Genomic DNA, 23,595 nt, shown 5'->3' with positions numbered 1-23,595 from the left:
TAATTTTTAAAAACTAGATCAAAATATCTAGGACCTGTTTTTTCATTTTTTTGAATTTCGACCAATTTCACCAAAAATATTTGAAATTTGGGCCCAAATCAGGCTTTTTTTATGATTTTTTTGAAAAATCACATTTTTTGACCATTTTTGGCGCACATTTCTCAATGTTGGTCGAAATTCAAAAAATAAAAAACTGGTCCTAGATATTTTGATCTAGTTTTTAAAAATAAATTCAAAAAAAATTTTGGCCCAAGAATTTTTTGTTACGATGCACGAAAAGAAGTGGGCCAAAACCATTATTTTTGAGATTTTAAAAAAGTGCCATTTTGGCCCAAATTTGACCTCACAGATGAACTTATCAAGTCTTTGCCATTCTAAATATGTATACTTTTATATACTTTGGACCAACAATTTAGAAGTTATGAGGCCCGAAAGTTTCCATATTTCCAGGGTTCAGACCAACCTTAAGTGGTTTGAAATTTTGACCCAAAAAATCAAAAGTTACACCCTTTACTGCGAAAATGACCATATAGAAAATCAGCAGCTTTTATAAATATATACTTTAAAAAAATGTTTTGAACTGTTTTAAAACTTCCTGGGGAAAACTTTTATATGGGATAATCATGTATAAAACTTTGATTCTCCCCGGGATTCTCCTTTTCCAGGCCTGCCTTTTTCAAACAAAGTTTTTAAATGACGTCACGTCATCAATATTCATAAACGCTTGAATTCACCAATTTATAAAGACTTTCTGCTCGTTGAAGTTGCCGAGAAGTCCGTAATTTCGATATGGGGAGCGCTTTGAGGAGAGCTACAACTAATTTCAATGTAGAAAATAGAGCGCACCGTTTAATAGATAAGGGTAAACTGCCCAGATCTCCATTACATCCTACTACTATCAAGAAAATGAAAGAATTGGAGAAAGGTAACTGTGTGTCATGTCTTCCGAATTTTGCTCCCACGACCTCTCATACATGTACAATCAATGACATATCCATGGCCATGCATCATCTTCTCCATACATTTTCATCATGAAGATATCTTAGGGGCTGGGCAATAATTATGTGTACCCTCGGGGTATTAAATCTAGAATTCTGTTTGGCACATTTTCAGTATGCAGTCATCATAAAGGGCAAGGGTAGTCCAGACAGGGTCTAATTCTGCATAAAACCGGGCAACGTTATTTCTATAGATCTGCTGCGCATTCAAATTGCATTGTATTGCATCGTAATTTCATTTGTGTCTATGCTAATTATGTTTACACAACATGAACTCACGTGTTTTAAGGGGGTACTACACCCATTGATTTTTTTTTGCATTTTTTGCATTTTGTGAAGAAATTACAAAAAAAATTGGACAAAGTGGTATGCAAAATGAAGGGCAAATCTTCTCGTTTTATTGGTGGTATCGGTATCAATGTAGCTTACATGCTTTTACAGATAGAAGCCAAAAGGAGGTACATCACTGATGATTTAAATTCACTTCATTTTGGAAAGCTTACTATCAACGGATTTCGTTAAAATTTTGGATATGTGTTGCTAACACATTAGGGAAATAAAGTTGATATGTAAAATGGGAATAAGTGGTTCCTGATTTCTTTTATGACTTCATGAACTTGGTGCTCCACAACTATCAAAAAGGAACTGGTTAAAATGCTTCTATTTTCAATGTTGAGCTATATTTTGTATTTTTAACTTGCGACATTATTGCACTGAAACTTAATTAAGCCATAGGTAACAGGTTACAACAACCATACTACAGCAATGATGAAAAAATTGTATTTCTTGTCACCTATACAACCATATTGGGTAGTTTTCCGTAAGCTTAACGCTTTGTGATTTTGGTAACTATTTTATATTTATTTGTGAAATCCGTCTCAACTAGGCATTCTAAATTGTACTCACCATTTACATCCCAAGGTATATTAGTATATCCACCATGCACTTCTCGATATATATCCAGTTAAAGACAGAATATCAAAATTATGCCTCATATGATATCACAGACTCTCACATGTGTATTCAAAATTGATGCTTAAATTTGACCTGAACCAATTGACCTATAACCTGACATACGGTGACCTAATAGCCTTTTCTTCTCCTAACAACTAATTACTATGCATCCATTGTATAAGTGTTTATTTAATTTATTCAGTGTTATATCATGGTAGGTATTTTGCATGCACCACTATAGATTTTCTATAGAGAGTATAACAAAGGATTTAATGTACTCTATTCATGTACCCTACTTGAACATTTTGAAAAGAATAAATTATGGTTTGTTATGAAACATAGATCTGAGTTACTAGGTTACAGTAAACAAAAAATATATAGGGCTAAAAATGACTTACTATAATGGTTGAAAGTCACTTTATATGTAGATATATTTTATAAGTTAAGGACATGAGGTGATAAACATATATATGTACTTAATAAATTTGCAAGAAAAAAAAGAAGAGGGGTACTGATGAAAATCGGGGTATTATATCGCCTTAAAGCAAATTCACCGATAATAGGTGATCAAAAGCGATCGGAAAGTTACAAAAGTACAGATCGCATTCAGCTTACTTCATATGAGATGATCTTTGGAAAAATACGGCATAATTTGTCTTGGTGTTTGCGGAATGCCATGCAGTAAAATATTAATACGCTTGCGGCAATTCATGATTGACAACTAACAATCGACGTGTCCTTCAGATCCTCCACTGTCAATTTCTTATCCACTCACTAATCCTCACAAAAGCTTTGTGTTGATTACGTAATGTGTGGAGGCAAATTGCAATAAGTACAATGAAATAATGAGTAGGGCGGGCTCCGAGGCGGGTTTCTTCTTCATCTTACGTAACAGTATTGTTCTCCAAAAAACCCGGAAGCTTGTCGTTTGGAGCTCTAGCTGAAATACAGCAAGATAATGTAATTGTAAGATAGTAAATGTAAACCTGTATTTTAGCTAGAGTATCTCGAGCTAGGGTAGTCCGAATATAATCAGACCCAGAACAAAATATTAATTTCTGACATGATCGTGTACTCACAGTACTGGGTCTGAACTGTTTCCATATGAAATCTTGATGGCAAATTGGACAATAGAAGCACATGGTTCTACGTGACAGCTTTTTAATCCCTATTCAGGTTACGTGAATCACGCTATTGTGGACCATCCTTCTGATACTTGAGTGTTTGGACAAGCGGAACGGTTTTTTGTCTACCTCTCTGTTTGTAAACAAACCAGGAGGTCGAAATCGTCCTCCTCGCCGAATACGAAAGTCAGCGTAATAGTACGGCACTGGGCAAGGCTATTGAAACTTGATGTTGAGCAGTGTGAGTCAGTTTAGCGCTCCCATTTTTTCAGCTCATAATGAGGCAACTATTTCATTATTAAATTCACTATTCCTTATTTTCAAGGTTTCATTATCAGCGGCCTTTTACCAATGCTTATGCGCTTTTGTTCATTCTAATTGGGTATTGCCAGTCGCAATATAATGTCACAAACACAAATAAAAATTTATAAAGATATAATTATCTTGCTTTTTGTTTTTCAAGTTTCAAGTATACCATGCCCTTCTTCACTCCAATTTGTACTAACCTCTCCGTATACATTTGAGGATAGGGGAAATGGGATTGGGGTGGGGGGGATTGACTCATTAAATACAAAAATAACAATCATGCAGAACATTATGAAATAAATTTTTGGCACCAATTTGTCAAAACTAGGTCTTTCCTAGTTAAATTATTTGGTCGCATGTCACAAATAGGTCACCCAAAAATGGAGGAGCCGTAACATGAAAATGCTTTCTTCCCACTTCAAGTATGATTTATTCTAAAAGTATGATACCTATTTTAGATAGTTTGGTGTCATTTTGTAGATAATTATGTTCTTTGTCAAATACAAAAATCCCCAAGTCAATTGGACAACTACTTTGAGAGTTATACTTCAATATGTAACATGTGTCAATGGAAGAGCCGGGGCAGGTGAGCCGGGGCGGGTGAGCCCATAGGGTTGTACACAAAATTGTGAAAATATGGCAAACTTCAAACCTTTGTATCTTAAGTACAACTAGCATGGACCACAAATTGCACATATATCATCCTGGATTGTAAATATACCTCATAGTAGATCAACTGAAACAAAAGATGTAACTAATTAATTGCCTAATTAATTGCTAATTAAGACAATTTTCCCTATGTTACTGTACAAAATATGCACATAATGCTCCGACATTTCTAAATGGCCTATCTTTTGCCTGAGTCACCCTGCTTATTTAAAAGTACCTGGGGAGATTGGGGTTAGTTGAAACATTTTTCACAAAATCGTCTTTTTAACGCAAACCGATTACTTTCAAGAAACACTAACCATATCAGTATAAACATATACATACATGCTACAAATACAGCCTTAAACTTTATTGGACCTGCTTATGATTATTCATATAATCCAATTTGAAAATTTGAAAAAAAGTGTTTCAACTAACCCCACCCCTGGGGTAAGTTGAAACATAGGGTGAGGTTAGTTGAAGCACGGCTTGTAATAATTTCAGAATAATTATTACTGTGTTGTTAGGGTTATACTTCCCTTGAAGGCACCCTTTAACATACAATCAGTGTGAAAAAATGAATAAATAAATATGTGGGAGCGCTGGTCAATACTTTGGACACAAGGTGACGAGTGTCACCATGGACAAAAATATGAGAAGCCTAAAATATTATAAAATGTACTTTCTGTGTGCACTTTTTGCTTGTATTATTGCTTTTTAAGCATATTAAAGCAATATTGAAGAAATGGTAAACATGTTACAAATTTTTAAAAAGTCAAATTTTTACCATATTTTTCTATGCGATTTTCACGTTTCAACTAACCCCACCTCAAAAGTTTCAACTAACCCCGATGCCTATTTTTACATTTCAAAGTTCATTACACAAAATAAGAAATACAATAAAACTTTTATTTAACATTATTCTGGGACTTACTACTAGTGCTTATGATACTCAAAAAATAATCCCCTGAATCTTCAAACAACATGGAGATAACGCATCTTTTCTGAGGGGTATAAAATTAGTCAGCAAGTCAAAAACAGATATTCCTTTCCCAAGCCAACACTGGTGGGGCATCAGTGCTGTTGCTAATTTGGTGGATGACCCTTACTAATACCTATTACTAGGTGCCAGTATTTTACCAAATTAAGTTTTTGTGTCAGAAAAAAATACAATGTTTCAACTTACCCAGTGTTCCAACTAACCCCAATCTCCCCTACACATATTTTTAAGGAAATTTGATGAGGAATTCAATTTTGCTATTAGTTTTAGTGCCAGACATGGAGGAAAAATGTTTTGATTGATAATGTCATTGTCATACAAATTGTAAAATTATTTTACAATTTTTGACCACCCTGTATGTTTAACGCAAGGGATACCAGACTCTTTCTTCCTAATTTGTTTGAAGGGCCCATGTAATGTCTTTCTGAATCAATATTTATTTTGAGCTACATAGCTTTCATAAAAAGAAAATATGGGGTTTACCATGACAATAAAGATGCTAATTTTGTTGATGTTCCACCCTGTATATTTCTTACCCACCCTGTATTATGATGTTACACTTTGTTGATTTGGCATCCTTGTAATATAAGCTTTTCAGAAATATATACTTTTAATGGTCTAAAATGTATCCATTAAAAGTTGTATTGAAGTGAATCAAAATTGGTGAGGTTGTCCCCAGTGATTTTTGGACAAGAGGATACGTGCTTATTTCGAACACTGATTTAACATTATGTTACACAAAAGATGACCAATTCATGACATGCGACCATTTACAACATCAACAATCTGGTAAAAACATTTTGGTTAGGTTGATTTCTAGTCTACCCTGGTATCCCAAAGGTATAATTGAAGTAATTGGATAGAGCAAGGGCAGGGTTCGATTTAGCAAATAAAATTTACATGCACAACTCTGATTTTTTCCTCAAAATGGGCTGAATAACACAAAATTTTGCATGCACAGGCAAAATTCTACATGCACAGAGCCAAAGTTACATGCATTTGTGCATGTAAAACCCCTATAAGGTGCGTGAAAGTCGATTCCGAGTTTATCGTCCCCCGCCCGCGTCACTTTTTGGTAACCAAAACACCCGCGTCAAATTGTCAAAAATGCCAAAATAATTCATTATTTTCAAAGTATCAGTGTTTTCACCAGTTTTAGCAATTGGAAACATATATTTTTGTTTGTAAAACACATAAATTCATAACTTGGAAGCAAAACCAGGCCCTTTTCTAACTTTTCTAGTCCCTACCCAGTACCCATATAAAAACGTGTTTATAAATAGCATGTATGAGTGTGGCTTTAAATCAACACGCATTTTAGGTCAATAATGAAATCGGATGAAATAATGAAAAATGAAAAAGTCACCTCACCAACCTGGAGAAATAAAGGGACGATAAACTCGGAATTGACTTTCATGGGCCTAAATCGAACCCTGAGCAAGGGTCAAAAACCTGTACATATTTTTAATGCTAAAATATTTAGATGGATTCATCAAATAGTTCTCAAGGCTTTCTATAGTTTTTGAAGTGTTCAGATACAAAAAAAGGGGTTTAAAAATTTTGCAGAACAAATTTTCTTTCTGGTTTAGTAGTAATTTGCAAAATAATGAATTATTTTCAGATTTTACATCTCAAACACGGCACAAAATTCATAACACTGGCGGTGGACGCTAAACTCAGAATCAAGTTTCAAGTGCCTAACAAGAAAAACATTCCCCAAACATGCCAAAAAAATCCCAACACAGAAGTAAAGACAAGTCACAAGATGCCGATTTCAATGTTGTTCACCCGTGTTGGCTGTTCACCGCGAGTCCCGGGCATGTAGTTCATCAATTTTTAATGATTTGCCATAAAATGTGTATTCATTGCGAATTTCAAAAAATCAAAATTATTTGATATATAAGGCCATTCTTCGTATTCAGAATGCAATTCGATATATGTCTGATGTGCTCTAATGTCCCACAATAAATACTGTCAAAACGTTCATACCCCTTCCCTTAATGATATCAAAATGCATTGAATTTGAATGCATTTTGATATCATTAATAGAGTATGACATGAAAACTATGTATCAATGTTCATATTAAAAACACAAAACAATGTGCAAAATTCCATTTTTTATTTTTGGCTCCAGCGAAGCTAAGGAGTCATCGTCATCAGAACTGTAGGGTTACACAATACAGTGTTGGTTTTTATGCTAAGGAATTTTTTGTGCTTGGCTTTAGGTTTTCAAATTGGTTTCTAAGTTTTGCTAAATTATTTTTTCATCGATTGCACTCCCGATAGAGTTGAAATTCAGTTGAGAAAATGTGATTTTTTGTTAAAAAGCCACCATAACGAGTTATTACTTGGTTCCCCAGTGTGCTAGAGATTATTTTGGTCTGTATAATTTAACCTTGCGTGACAATGGCGCAAACCAACGGAAGTTTAACATTAAAATGTCTTAAAGATTTTAGTACTCTCAGGTTCAGATTCAAAAGTTATTTTGACTTTCTTAACTTTTCTTAACTATTTCTTTACAATTTAAATAAAGAAATAGTTAAGGAATATCAAAAAAATAGTCATGAAAATTGTCGAATCTTGAATAAATCGGAACAAAATGAATTTCCTAGTGGACTATTTTCCTTGCACAAGTGCAAATGTTTGCTTCTTCGGTAACGCGGTTATCTCCCAATGATGTAATGCGTAATTATCCAATCAGTGCTGTCCTTAGAAATTAGCCCCAAAATGAACCAATCACAGACATCGTAATGAACAGTCTTTGGCAGTGGAACAAGTCAAGATGTCTGCCCCACATGAATACACATGACAGATGTCGCCGGCGAAATTGCACTACGATAAGTCGTAAACATGGTTAAAACAAATGAAATTAAATATGTCAAAGGACAGATTGTTACTCTATTTGGTAAAAATATCCCAAAGAGAGATCGCAAGGTGTCTGGGAGACTAGGAGTAGGAGCAGTACTACCTCTACGATCGATGCAACTTTCAAAGTCGGAAACCACTCAGTCATCAGCCATCATCATGGCATATATGCTCATGCACATGATGCACTCATGGACTATACATAGCACTGGTACATCATGGGTACATGTACGTAAACCCGGGACGTAAACATGGTAAAGTCATAGTATTACTACTACTAGTACTAGCCACTGAGTGAATTCAATCACCAAACCAAACATCCTTTTTCAACTGGCTTTTCAACAAAAAAAATAGATAATTACGATGGCCCAAATATTTTCTCAAACATAAAAATAATGCCCAAAGACAAGTAATAATAATATAATATTGAATAAATTATGCCCACATAGTACGCAACGTCTATCTGTCTGTCAGTTTACTCCAGAACTCTAGTTTCGAATTAGCCTCAAACATCATGGCCCTGTTCCTTCCTCACTAGGGCCCTGAATGCCATACGTCACGTAAAAAACGGGCACCGTGAAGTCACGTCCGCGGTGATGACGTCAGTGTGTGTACCTCGGGCTAGTTTCGAATTTGTACACGCTTCTTCGCATTCCATGCTAGAGTGCTTTGCTATCGTTTTCAGGCAGACAGCAGTGCAATTTTTGCAGTTTGCACTGGAGGTTCATTCTGTTAATGTTGAAATTTGGATGAAAGTTATTTCGATGAGTCAACTGCATCTTTTGAGCAAGATTTGCCTTATTTTGCGAAGAGTGAAATGTAATTTTAGCAACATTTTTGATGCAATCGCCTGTTGTGATCGGCTGTGTTTACTTCTGAACTTCCATTATTACATGGTGTCATTCTTCAGCAAATCCGACTAGATTTTGAATGCAATGTAGAATGTGAAGCTATCGGTGAGCAAATTCTTATTTTTTCGGAGACTAGGGTCGCGTGTTCCTCAAACTTGGTGGGTGGGTGCATCTTGACCCGAGACAGAACAAGTTTGTTTTGGCAAGTGGGTCAAGGTCACCCGAGGTCATTTGAGGTCAAATTAGTAAAATTGTCATGGCAAGCATTAGAAACTTGGTGGGTACAGTCAACATTTAGAGCCAAATTTTGGAAGGTCATTTCGGTCACCAGAGGTCATCTGAGGTCAAATTAGAAAAAACTGTCCTATGGGCATGAAACTTGGTAGGTACAGTCAACATTTAGAGCCAAATTTTTAGAAGGTCATTTTAGGGTCACCAGAGGTCACACGAGGTCAAATTAGTAAAAACTTTTGGGCGGGCATGAAATTTGGTGGGTACAGTCAATATATAGAGCCAAATTTTTGGAAGGTCATTTCGGGGTCAACAGAGGTCATCTGAGGTCAAATTAATCAAAAGTATTGGACGGGCATGGCAGGTACAGTCAATATTTGAGTCATATTTTTGGAAGGTCATTTTGGGGTCACCAGGGGGTCATCTGAGGTCAAATGAGTAAAAAGTGTTGGATGGGCATGAAACTTGGTGGGTATAGTCAACATTTAAAGGCAAATTTTTGGAAAGTCATTTCGGTCACCAGAGGTCATCTGAGGTCAAATTAGTAAAAACTGTTGTATGGGCATGAACATTGGTGGATACAGTCAACATTTATAGCCAAATTTTGGAAAGGTCATTTCAGGGTCACCAGGGGTCATCTTGAGGTCAAATAAGTAAAAACTGTCAATGGGTGTGAAGCTAGGTGGGTATCGTCAACATTTGGGAGTCAAATTTTTGGAAAGACATTTGGGGGTCAACAGGGGTCATCTGAGGTCAATGTAGTAAAAACTCTTGGACAGGCATGAAACTTGGTGGGTAAGTCAACATTTAGAGCCAACTTTTTGGAAGGTCATTTTAGGGTCACCTGTGGTCATCCAGTGTCTGAGGTCAAATTAGTAAAAACTGTCATATGGCCATGAAACTTGGTGGGTACAGTCAACATTTTAGAGCCAATTTTTGAAAGGTCATTTTGGGGTCAACAAGGGTCATCTAAAGTCAAATGAGTAAAAACGGTCGGACAGGCATGAAACTTGGTGGGTACAATCAACATTTAGAGCCAACTTTTTGGAAGGTCATTTTGAGGTCACCAGAGGTCATCTGAGGTCAAATTAGTAAAAACTGTCATATGGGCTTATAAATAGGTGGATACAGCCAACATTTATAGCCAAAATTTTGGGAAGGTCATATCTGGGTCACCAGGGGTCATCTGAGGTCAAATTAGTCAGAACTGTCTCATGGGCTTTAAACTTGGTGGGTACAGTCAACATTTGAGTCAAATTTTGGAAAGTCATTTTGGGGTCACCAGGGGTCATCTGAGGTCAAATTAGTAAAACTGTCGGATGGGCATGAAACTTGTTAGGTATAGTCACTTTTTAGAGTCAAATTTTGGGAATGTCATTTCAGAGTCACCAGGGTCATCTGAGGTCAAATTAGTATTAACTGTCATGAAACTTGGTGGTACAGTCACCATTTAGAGCCAAAGCCTTATTCAGACTAACACTATTCTTGACATGGCCTACTCGCCTGTATATAATTATATTTTGATGTGTTTTGGCCCATTTGGACTCATTTCCACCCGTTTCGATCCATGTCGCTAATTCCCTAAATTGATTGATGTATCATTGTATGCTCTGCAAATGAGATAGCTACCAACCTACCAGATGTACCTGTTGGGGAATGTGATCTGTCACATACTCAAATGATTTCACTTGTTGCCCATGCGACTCCAAGAACAATTACTTTCACTGTCACCAAAAAGCGCAGAGCCACAGCGCCATTGGTGCTCTTGTTTTTTTAGGTCAACCATGAATGGTCCTAGCATTTAGGTCTAGGTCCAGAGACACTACAAATTGCAATTTCGGGTACCCGATTACCTGCCCGAAAAATGTGCCGGGTACCCGGGCACAAAATTACCCAAAATCACACCCCTAGTACAGATCAATTAATTATACCCGCATGCGAAGCATGAACGGGTATATTGCCATTCTATGGTTTCTTCTCCTTCTTCTCCTTCTCTTCCTCCATCAAACACAACATTCTGTCAAGGCTCGCGCTAAAACTACAAGGGCCACAGGGCCCATATGTGGTACACGTATGGGCCCTACCCCGTAGATTTATCCTTTGCCCATCTTGGCCCGAGAGGTCAAAGGTCACGGGCCCCAGGGGCCCAAATGTAAAAATACAAAGCATGCCGTTTCTCATCAAATGAAGCAGCCTCAGGGCCCTGAGTTAGTACACTGATAGCCCCAGGGGTACTCATACAAGTATACATGAGCCCCATATGTCATATATTATGGGCCCCAGGGCCCCAAATGTTAAAATAGGGGTAATAGATTGACAGAGCTACCGCTAAAACTACAGTAGCCCCAGGGCCCATATGTGGTACACTTATGGGCCATACCCAGTAGATTTATCCTTTGCACATCTTGGCCCCAGAGGTCAAAGGTCACGGGCCCCAGGGGCCCAAATGTAAAAATACAAAGCATGTTGTTTCTCATTAAATGAAGCAGCCTCGGGCCCTGAGTTGGTACACTGATAGAGCCAGGGTACTCTATATACAAGTATACATGAGTCCCATATGTCATATATTATGGGCCCCAGGGCCCCAAATGTTAAAATAAGGGGCAACAGATTAACAAGGCTAGCTATAAAACTACAAGGGCACTAGGGCTCATATGTGGCACATGTATAGGCCCTAAGTTGTAATGTGTCTTCTGCCCATTTTGGCCCCAGATGTTTAAGGCTAGGGGCCCCCAGAGGCCCAAATGTTAAAACAAAGGGCCGGTCAAGCTTCTCAGCAAATAAAGTAGCTACAGGGTTTAGATTTGGTACACTAATAGGTCTTCAGCATTATATTGTTTTATGTATATATGAACCCCATGTGTCACATAATATGGGCCCCAGGGCCCCAAACGCTAAAACATAGGGCCACATAATATGGGCCCCAGGGCCCCAAACGCTAAAACATAGGGCCGGTCGTTACTCAGTAAATAAAGCAGCTACAATGTCCAGCTTGAGTCTGCTGATAGCACTTGAGAATTATATTTCAACATATGCACATGAGCCCCATAAGTCAAATATTATGGGCCCAGGCCCCAAATGTTAAAGCAAAGGGCCGGCCATTTTTCACCAAAGCTCAAAGTTTGTACACAGACTGCACCTGAGAATTATATTGTTATATGTACATATGAGCCCCATATGTCACATAATATGGGCCCAGGGCCCCAAGCGCTAAAACATAGGGCCAGCCGTTACTCAGTAAATAAAGCAGCTACAGTGCCCAGCTTAAGTCTACTGATAGCACTTGAGAATTATACTTCAACATGTGTACATGAGCCTCATAAATCAAATATGTTGGGCCAGGGCCCCAAATGTTAAAAAGGGCTGTCCTTTTATCATCAAATAAAGCAACTTCAGGGCTCGGAGTTTGTACACAGATTGCACCTGCGAATTATATTGTTAATAACACCCACCCCATCCCATTCACAGACAATTATGTAATTATAATAATATAGATGACAGAAACTTTAAGGCTGTTCCAGTTAAATTACATACCCATTGGCTGTTCTATTTAATTTACATACTCCCTCTGAAATGGCTGTTCCATTTAATTTACATACTCCCTCTAGAATAGAATAGCTTTCCCCTAATCAAATTGCATATTGTGAATTTCAATAGCGCATTAGGCCTATAATAATTATAGATGATGATAATTGAAAATACCATGTGTGAAGCGTTAAGGCTGTTCCATTCAAATTACATACCTTTGGCTGTTCCATTTAATTTACACACTCCCTCTGAAATGATCCCAAAAAAGCTGTTCCATTTAATTTACATACTCCCTCTGAAATGGCTGTTCCATTTAATTTACATACTCTCTCTGGAATAGCTTTCCCCTAATCAAATTGCACATTGTGAATTTCAATCTATCAAATTGCATAGCTTCACTGTGAATTAGAGAGACTGACAACAGCAACCTAAGTCCTCAGCAAATAAGGACTGTAAGTTTGTGTAAACCGATAACATGCGGGTATAGCCGTATTTGTGTACAAATATATAGCCTTCTAGTATTATTTGTGTTTGTTGTGTATTTGACAGAAGGTGTATCGATGACAGAAGCAAAGTCCAAGTTGCACCAGAAGGATAGTCGTCTGGTAGGAATGCTGCAGGATGTAAGGGTAGAGTCAACAGATCCATTGCCAAAGGTAATTTTAGATTTGTCTTCACTTTTAATTAATAAGACCTAAATCTAAGAAAAACATGCTTAAAATAACCCTAACTGAACACAAGGTTTTTTGCTATTGGAAGGGAAAGCAGAAACGAAGAAGGAGAGAAGAGAAGATGAACAAAGAAGTCACTTGTACGCCCCAGATTTGAACCTCGGACCCCTCGCATGCCACGCAGAAGATCAGCGACCTGTAGCTACACGGGTGACGTTGGCCTGGCCAGCGATTCCATATGAGTAATGATTGGCTTGGACTAATTGCATCATCGCATCACGTGCAATGCATGCACGAGCAGCAGTTTTAACAGTGAGATTCAGTTCAACTGAACCAGGTCTCGCTGAACTATTAAAACCGCTGCACGTGCATCCATTTGCACATGATGCGATATACCCAGGAAATTGCTGGCCGGGCCAGCGTCACCCCTGTGGCTACAGGTTGGTGATCTACTGTGTCGCATGTGAGGGGTCTGAGGTTCAAATCCTGAATCCCGGGGGTACCAAGTGACTTCTTTATTCATCTCTCCTTTTTCGTTTCTTCTTTCCCTTCCGATAGCAGAAAAAAACCCTGTGTTCAGTTAGGGTTAATATTCAATTGTCTGCAGTGCTTAAATTAAAGTTGGTATTTTTACTGAAGGGTAATCACACATCAGTTGGGAGTTCATAATTTTAAAAAGTCACACAGTTTGCAACAACTCTGTAATCTTCAAAGAGCAGTTAAAGCCCACCCATCAATCAATTGTTATGAAGCATAAAATCAATGAGGGCGTATTGCACTATTTGTGGTCGGAATTGATTTGGCAACTTGATCTGGTTGAGTATGTGGTAATAATAGTGTCATCGATCTTTTTTACTTTGGATGTCAATATATTGGACTGATTCAAACTCTGGCATTCACATATTGCAGATGAGGTTGATTAGTAAATTCAAATTTGACTGGGAATTTGGGGAAAGTAAAAGTGCTCACTGAAGAATCATGGCTTAGCTCAATATCATTATAGTCAAATAAGTCAATGTATAGGTATATTGTAAGTAGACATAATACTGTATTTCTTGTATTAAAGTAGTTCTAACCCCTATTTTCCCTTCCAAATCATACACAGACGCCAGATGGTAGTCATAGTAGACGTGTGCTACCTCAGGATAGAAGACCTATACCAGAACCTTTGTCAGAAGTAGCCAGCCAGAGTATGGCACTGGTACCACCAGGGAGACTGTCTGTATACATGGTGCAGGAACTACTTGCTAAAAATAAGCTGAATCCACAGGTATGGAATCCGGAATAATCTCACTTATATCGCTTTTGACCATAATGGATATTATCTATGACATAATTTTTCACCAGGTTCGCCGTCGCAAATAATAATGGAAACAAGTAGAAAAAGTGATCCTGCCTGGGCAATGAACCCAGGACCTCAGGTTTACAAGACCTGTGCCTTAACCACTTAGCCACAGAAGCTTTGTGATTAGGCTGATTGCAATTTGAACCTATAAGCGGCCACTTAAACTGATCTCCTCCCCACAAGTAGCCCATAGCAGCTATGGCCGTAAATGCAAGAAATAAATTGCCATCCTCACTGTAGAGGAAATATAACATGAAAAAACAGTGGCATGATCGACAGGAATAATAATAAACATAATTTTTTTTCCTATCATATCTAATTCCATTGTCTCCGGACTCTCCTCTGTCAACTGTTTGATTGTGCTTGCTCTCCACCACATCAACCAATGATAACATGATCAATATCATGTGCCTTTTTCCAATGTCATCCAGCATGGCTTGATTGGAAACAATGATTTTTAATTAAATAGGTGATCATAGTCACATGAAGCGATTATACTTTTTAGTATCAAAATCAGAGACCGGAAGAGTCCCTGAATTTCTTGCATTGCTCCAGAGGTTTTGATATTAGAAGCAAAAATGTGTGTAAACAATGCATATAGAAAGGTATGTACTTCCAGTAGTGGTGGTACACCATTTTTACCACTTTTTTTCTTCACAACATCTCGGTGTTAGATTTAATCGGGTAATGAGAAAAATGAGAGCTTTCTTCTGATATTCAGATCTCAGTTTGTTGAGGTAAGGTGGAGGGATGAGCCTGCTGATTATGATATGTGACCCATCACATCGAAACACGGCAGTTGTCGGAAACCTACATTTAAAGATAATAAAGAAAATGTGCCCCGAAAAAATAAAGAAAATAATAAGATATTTGAACTGTATTTGTCACAAAAAATTGCCATTTTACATGCGACATCAATGGAAGAGGTGTCATTTTAAAGCTTAAAAACAGTCCTCTTTCTTGGTAAAGAAATCTACCAGTTCATTTCTGACGACAACTGCCGTGTTTCGATGTGATGGGTCGCATATTTACAAAGTTTGACCTTTAACCTTTTTGCTTATAACTTGAGAATGGTACATCACAGATATGACAAACTATACTTTTTCTGAATCCTTAAGACTAGAGGAATGCTTTGGTATAGTTTTTAAAAAGATTAAAGTATACTTTAGTATATTTTTGTATGATGTTCAGGGGACATCTCTAAAATGTATAAAAGTGAAAAAAATTCTGTTGCAATTAGTGGTGAGTGACACCACTTATTTGTTTAGATTGACTGGACTAGGATTATCTTTATAATAAACATAATTTTTCACCAGGTTCACCGTCGCAAATAATAACGGAGACGAGTAGAAAAAGTGATCCTGCCTGGGGATCGAATCCAGGACCTCAGGTTTACAAGACCTGTGCCTTAACCACTTGGCCACGGTCACTTAATTAAACTTCTCTCCTCCCCACAAGTAGCCCATAGTAGCTAGGGCCGTAAATGCGAGAAATAAATTGCCATCCTCCCTGTATAGGATATATAACATGAAAAAACAGTGGCGTGATCAACAGGAATTTTATATAATAAACATAATTATTTTTCTTCCTATCATATCTTATTCCGTTGTCTCCGGACTCTCCTCCATCACCTGTTTGCGCTCGCTGTCCACCACACTCAACCAATGATAACATGATCAATATCACACACCTTTTTTGATTGGCTGAAATCTTTCCCATGAAGTCATTCAGCATGGCTTGATTGAAAACAATGATTTTAATAGGTGATCCATAGTGACATGGAGTGATAATACTTTTTAGTGACAAAGTCAGACACTGGAAAAGTTCCTAAATTTCTTGCATTGCTCCAGAGGTTTTGATATTAGAAGCAAAAATGTGTGTAAACAATGTATATAGAAAGGTATGTACTTCCAGTAGTGGTGGTACACCATTTTTACCACTTTTTTTCTTCACAACATCTCGGTGTTAGATTTAATCGGGGTAATGAGAAAAATGAGAGCTTTCTTCTGATATTCAGATCTCAGTTTATTTCTTGGTAAAGAAATCTACCAGTTCATTTCTGACGACAACTGCCGTGTTTCGATGTGATGGGTCGCATATTTACAAAGTTTGTTGTGTTACAGGTCAATAGTCCAAAGGGTCATTAGTCCAAAATTATAAACCCTAATCCTTTTACCATAACCATAACCCTAAACTTTTCCTTAACACTAACCCTAACCATATCCCTAACTTAAGACATTTTTTGCACTAATGACCCTTTGGACTAATGGGCTGTTCATGTTTGCTGCACACATGTGTATGGTTACAATTTCTCCTGTATGTGCATGGTGTGCCTATGTGAAGAGTAGTATACAAATATTGACTGCTATGAGGGCATGGTTAAAATTATAGGCCCAAGGTGATCTCAAAACCATGACTATGCCCGAGGCGTAGCCGAGGGGCATAGTCATGGTTTTGAGATCACGATGGCCTATAATTTTAACCATGCCCCTAATAAAAAGCAGTCAATATTTGTTTTATATACTAAATCTTAAGATTCTTGTCATCTGTTTGGTTAAAAGCATCGATTTTGGGAAGAGAAATTAATAGTTTCAATGCGAACGGCACACAGATTACAATCTGCGATTTCTGCGTGATTATAACGTGTGAAAACATCAACGCGTGCGTAATATCATATTACGCTGGGAAAATCGCGCATTTTGATCGTGACGCACGTGACCGGTCCATAGTTCATTTCCATGGACCGGTCCATAGTTCATTTTGCGGGCATAGTTAATTCAATGACTGCACTTTCAACCAATCAGATTACAGGAATCTATATATGAGGTATATAAGTCTAAATATAACTTTGCACATTTTGTTTTTGTGCAAAATACTGTATTCACATGAAATTATTAAGTGTATTTTTCTTTATATTTTATTAAGTGACTTTTTTCTAAAAGTGTATTTTTTTTCTTTATATTTTGTTCTTGCAGGAATACAATGCAGAACGGATAGCAAAGGACTATACATTGGATCTTAAAGATACAAAGAACATTTTAGAATATTTCAGAACTTTGAAAGTGGTTCCCTTATTATCCGAAGAAGATGTAGAAAAACTGAAAGAACAACAAATTGAAGGAGAGACAACAGGCAAATTGGAATCCGGAACATTTTCAGTCAAGAAAAGTTGATGATAAGGGATTTGCCATAAGAAAATGCATGTAATACAACAATGGATGACTTTCATTTATGATGTAGTCAAAGCCTTCATTGATGTGTTTAACAAATTCATCACTGTGAAGTCCGTCAAACTGTGTGAAGTGAACATTTTCAGCCTGTGTGTACTCACTGTTATAGTACATCTACAAATGCATTTAAAGGCCACTATTCATGGCCAAGCCCCCTGAATAATTACATAGTATCATGATGCAAGTGTCATATGTGACATTATATACCACCTAGGGGTGTCTACGTTTACATGTTTCACGTTTAACTGACTGTAAAATGCACTATCTGTTAGGAAAATCAGTAACCGTTTAAACTTTTGCTTTGTTTTTTGTTTTGAGCGCTACGTTCTAAATGTAGCAGCGCTATATAAATATTTATAATGTATGTATGTATGTAAGGTAAAAAAAACTTTTTTTTTTCAAAGTTTTCTGCGACTTTAGAGAACCACTGAACCTACCGTATTGCCTGTAATAAACGCCCTGGAGGCGTTGCATGTTTCCAAAAGGAGCGTTTTTATTGGAAATGTATTGGAAAAAAGTGAAAAAAACTTTAAAATCGGGTTAAATTTCCCGATGGTGCTCCTGTAGAAAGGAGGGATTTACAAGTACCTAATAATGGTGGCGCCCACAGAACAACGTGATTAATGATATTTTCGTGGTAAATACAACAAATTTACACCTATAAGTGCATCATCAAGAAATAATCTGGTGAAATTCTACCATTTAGGCAATGAAATGGATGGAAGTTTGAGTCGTAGTTTGCAATTGTATTTAGCGATCGTCAATGACATGAGTGATCATGCAAGTTTTAAGCTTACTCAAAGTCAAACGATATGGCATGGAATTTGGAAATGTTTGCATTTTTGTCAATTTTTCATTGAAAAATTGGAGGGGCGTTTATCAGAGGGGGTTGTTTATTACAGACAATAGGTCCAGTGGTTCTCCAAAGTCGCTGAAAACTTTAAAAAAAAAATTTTTTTAAATTTTTTTTTAAAAAGATTTTTTCTTTACATACGTTTACACGGTTAACCGACCGGATTGTGGTCCGTTTAAACGGTTAGACAAATAACTGTTAATTTACACCCCTAATACCACCACCACATACATACATGCATGCACAGTCGCGGCACGAAAAACATTTTTTGGAGGTGGGGGGAAAGAGTTGAGTTCTGCCATCCACGCATAGTGCCGCCACTGTGCATACACAAGGTATAAAAAAGCACTGTCTACTTATAACATAATCAGAAAATAGGAGAGTTCAAGTTATTTAAGGATGGATTTAACCCTGGGATTATGGAAATTTTTTGGTTTATAAAAAAAGTGGAGGAAAAACAAATGTTTTTTGGGATTTTCGCCAAAAATTAGCATTTTCGCCCAAATTTGACTTCACAGATATGAATTCAACAAGTCTTTACCATTCTAAATATGTATACTGTTATATACTTTAGACCAACAATTTAGCAGTTATATATGAGGCCCAAAAGTTTCCTCAATTCCAGGGTTAAAACCACCCTTAAGTGGTTTCATTTTGATCTGCACATTTTGATGCCACAATTGGGACAATGCAATCATTCTACTCAATTATCAAATCACCCAATGAAAATGAAAAAACTGTAGAATATCAAAAACGATTTTTCCACTTCTTTTTATTTGCCTAATTATGCTAAATAATGAATTTGATGTGAGGATTAGCAACTTTTGAGAACATAATCTTAAAATCTGAATGTGGCATACTTGCATTGATATCATTGTGTCAAACACAGATCTTGTGAGAAGGTGTGCTTTAAATATTGCGGTTACAGATTAATAGTCCAAAGAGTCATTAGTCCGAAAACCAATAAAAGTATTATAAACTCTAATCATTACCCTAACCTATAACTTAAACCTAAGCCCTAATCTTAATGCTTATCTTAACCCTATATCCCTAAACCTAATGTGTGCCCTGTGGCAACCCCACTGATGCTAACCCTATTCTTAACCCTAATCCCAACTTAAAATGCCCTAAACCTGTGCCCTGTGGCACCCCACTGATGCTAACCCCATTATTAACCCTAATCCCAACACAAATGCCCTTAACTCTGTAACATTAACCAATTTTGGACTAATAACCCTTCAGACTGCTAATGGACTGTTTCCGATATTGGACTTGGTAATAAGAAAGATACCGGTACATGTAGTCCGATCAACAACCTCACCCGGGCAATATCATCCTTAGAAATTGTTGTATCAGTGGAAACCCCATATTTTCTCATTGCGTCAAACTCAGTGGCGGCACCAGGAATTTTCTTGGTAAGTGAATTTTAGGGGGGCATAATCAACCAATTTTGCACAAATTTGCTGCAAAAGTGGAAATTTGTGTGATTTTGAATATTTTTCTTCAAAGCTGGGGGGGGGCAAGAAATATACCCCCGTAGTGCCGGCGCTGGTAAACGAGGTTATAAGGCACATTTTGGTTCCCATATCATAAGGGATTGAAATACCAGAATCAAAGTAATATGTAATTTGACCGGGGTGGAATCGGTTGGATGAAAAATCTGATATTCGACCATCTTCCTTTAAATATTATAGAATATATTTTATTGAAATTATTGAATTGCAGAATGCAAAAACCCCAAAATAAAATGATTTATTCACCAGATACTGAGATTTAACTGTGTTTTTCTATGATATGCTATTGTTTTAATTTATATAAATTTATTTATTATAGCTGCGAAGAGTACCGGTATTGAATCATCTAGACCGCTAGGCAATGTTTTTTTAATATTATTTTTCACGTGTTTTGCTTTACTTGCTATCTTCTGAAGATATCATTTAGGGCTTACGAAGAAATTAATATTATATATACCTCCATTGGAATCCAGGTGTTTTAAATGGTCTATGGTTAAAAACAGCTTTTGTTTTCGTATACAGTATATTTTTATTTATGTTTAATGATTTTTGTTTGTTTGCTTTGCTATTTACCGTTTTAAATTTTGGTCAGCTTCATCATTTTAGTTTTTCTTTCTTTTCTTTTTTAAGCGCGCGGTGAAGTTAGTATTAGGCCTAAGCCAATCAAATTATGGAAAATCATGGCTTAAGGGCTGGGGTATGAACGTTTGGACAGTATTTATTTTGGGACATTAGAGCACATCAGACATCGAATTGCATTCTGAATACGAAGAATGTCATTCTGATATCAAATAATTTTGATTTTTGAAATTCGCAATTTAATACACATTTTATGGCAAATCATTAAAAATTGATATTTTTGATATTTAACAGTACTTGAAGTAAACTTTATAAATCTGATGATTTATACTTAAAGTGTATGTAGGTGGGATGAAAAGCCGACGATCAATTGAAAATTTTGACCTTTCGTATTGAAGATATGGATTTTTTTCCCAAAACACCAAAAAAAATTAGGTCTTTTGGGGAAAAAATCCATATCTTCAATATGAAAGGTCAAAATTTTCAATTGACCGTCGGCTTTTCCTCCCTGCTACATACACTTTAAGAATATATCATTAGATTTATATAATTTACTTCGAGGACTGTTATATCAAAATTTGACAAATATCAAATTTTTATAATTTGTCATAAAATTTGTATTATATTGTGATTTAAAAAAAGAAAATTATTTGATATCAGAAAGACATGCTTCGTATTCAGAATGCAATTCCATAGGTCTGAGGTGCTCTCATGTCCCACAAAAAATACTGTCGAAACGCAATAAACGCTCATTTTGGATCCCTTAACCCACCACTAATTGCAACAGAAACCATTTATAATCACCATTCATTTCAGAAGAGTTTATTAAAGAAAATATCAAAAGTCCAACTAGTGGAACAGAGCCTAATTTGCATAAATCCAAAATGGCTGCTTATGCAGGGGTGAAATTTCAAAATTGGTCAAATCTTGTTAAAAATCATACCAATGTCTTTCTCTCATCATAAGGTTACAGAAAAAGTATAGTTTAACCAATCTCCGACATGAGTTCTTGAATTATAGGCAAAAAGGTTAAAGGGCAAATTTTGGGTCCACACTCGTTTACAATGGAAATATGCTTCAATTTTAATCCAACTGGTCTCAAATTGTTCCTTTGACAAAAATAAATCAAGATGCGAAAAGTTGCATTGTTTTGGATGTTTTGTTACATAGTTAACATCACCCGCGGAGGGTGGGGGGAGCACTTACATTACGTAATGGACACCATGCTCAGCCTTTGGACTCTCGAAACGCACCCTAAGGCCTAAACGCACACGAGTATTACTCAGCGCGTACAAGTACCCTAAACAAGACAGTATTTTGCCATTTTTTTAACAGAAAGTAAAAAAGCATGTCCAGGTTCTTGTTTAATATAAGTAGTTTGACGTTTCTTAATGTTTTACCCTACGATGTGTTCTGATAGAAGCCAAACATAGCTTATTTCACCCTTTTTTATTTTGCCAATAAACTTTGGTGCCCTAGGCGATTATTTTGCTTGGAAAAGTATATAATACCCTTTTTCCTGATTTTTTGGCGTTTTTGACATCCTAAATTATAGGTAGGGCCTACAGTGCGCTGTACTTGTCCAATGCTGAAAAACAACCCTTTTTACTGTCCACCTTGAAATACAAGTGCCCCACCCCCGGGGTAACATCACAAAATAGGTCAAGGTCAATTACGGCTCAAGGTCAATTACGGCTCTGTTGAATTTGATCTTCTCTGCCATATTACTAAGGTAACAAATCACTTGAGATTATGCTTTTGCAAGCGGAACAATATCAGACCATTTTTTAAGATCAAAATCGGAGAATTTTTCATTTTTTGCCCCCTGCACAGTCCAAATTTTGACATTTTACCTTTTCCCCTATAACTCAAGAAATGTACATCGGAGATAGGTCAAACTACAGTTTTTCTGAATCCTTACGCCGAGAGGAATACATTGGTATGGTGTTTAGCAAGACCAAATTTGAAATTTCATCCCCTGCATAAGCGGCCATTTTTGATTTATGCAATTAGGCACTGTTCCACTACTTGGATTTTGAGGGACTTTTGATATGTTTTTATGTTAGCTTTTGGGAGATGGGCGCATGCGAAATGGATTCTGTTGCAATTTGTGGTGGGTGATTTTTTAAATTTTAATTTGTGCTATATAGTCTCGAAGCGTACTGAATCGTCATCTAGATCGCATGTTAGGAAATGTTTTTTGTGTGTGTGTGTGTTTTTTTTTGTTTTTGTTTTTTTTGTGTGTTTTTTTTGCTTTGCTTTGCTTGCTATCTTCTGAAGATAGCATTTAGGGCCTACTAAGAAGACCTCCAGCGAATCTGTTACGTATATATATATAATTTTTTTCTTAATGTTTAATGATTTTTTTTTACTATCTACTGAAGATAGCAAAATAAGGCACGATAATTTCTACAATATCATATTGATCGGTCAATTTTAAAATATCATTCATGTTTTCCATTTTTGTTTCTTTTCTTTTTTTCATACTCACGTTCCTGATAATAATCTTTGCTTTATAAATGCAGTGTTAAATTTTGGTCAGCTTCGTCATTTTAGCATTTCTTTATAGCTTTGTATTTTTTTTTTTTTAGAGCTGCGAAGCGTTACTGAACCATCAGTGAGCAATGTTTTTTTTGCTTTGCTTGCTTTCTTCTGAAGATAGCATTTGGAGCCTACAAAGAAAATAATGAATGACATCCAGCGGAATCTGTTAAAACCTCTAAGTCTCACCTAGAAGGCATAGCAGCATCTCCAAATATACATTGTAATTAAAAAGTATGTTGTCTTAAAATATTATGCACCGATATTCATATATCTGTCATATATCATTTTCCGGTGAGGTCCTTTGAAAGTCTTCAGATTCAGCAAAGATCCAAAAATGGATAAACAAGAAGCTCG

General features: G+C 36.6%; 1 protein-coding gene across 1 annotated transcript; it reads left to right on the top strand.

Moving 5' to 3' along the window:
• The first annotated feature begins 749 nt into the window (after nt 1-749).
• Nucleotides 750-20,012, top strand: LOC140157095 (NADH dehydrogenase [ubiquinone] 1 alpha subcomplex assembly factor 4-like). Its single transcript, XM_072180167.1, has 4 exons — nt 750-925; nt 13,055-13,161; nt 14,282-14,446; nt 17,497-20,012. Exons 1-4 carry the CDS (start codon nt 790-792, stop codon nt 17,692-17,694), a joined length of 606 nt encoding a protein of 201 aa, XP_072036268.1. The 5' UTR covers nt 750-789; the 3' UTR covers nt 17,695-20,012.
• Nucleotides 20,013-23,595: the final 3,583 nt, after the last annotated feature.

Source organism: Amphiura filiformis, chromosome 7 (assembly GCF_039555335.1).
Source record: "Amphiura filiformis chromosome 7, Afil_fr2py, whole genome shotgun sequence".
In the NCBI taxonomy this organism is placed as follows: Eukaryota; Metazoa; Echinodermata; class Ophiuroidea; order Amphilepidida; family Amphiuridae; genus Amphiura; species Amphiura filiformis.
Note: the sequence above shows the minus strand (reverse complement) of the source record. Positions and strands in the feature narration are given on the sequence as shown.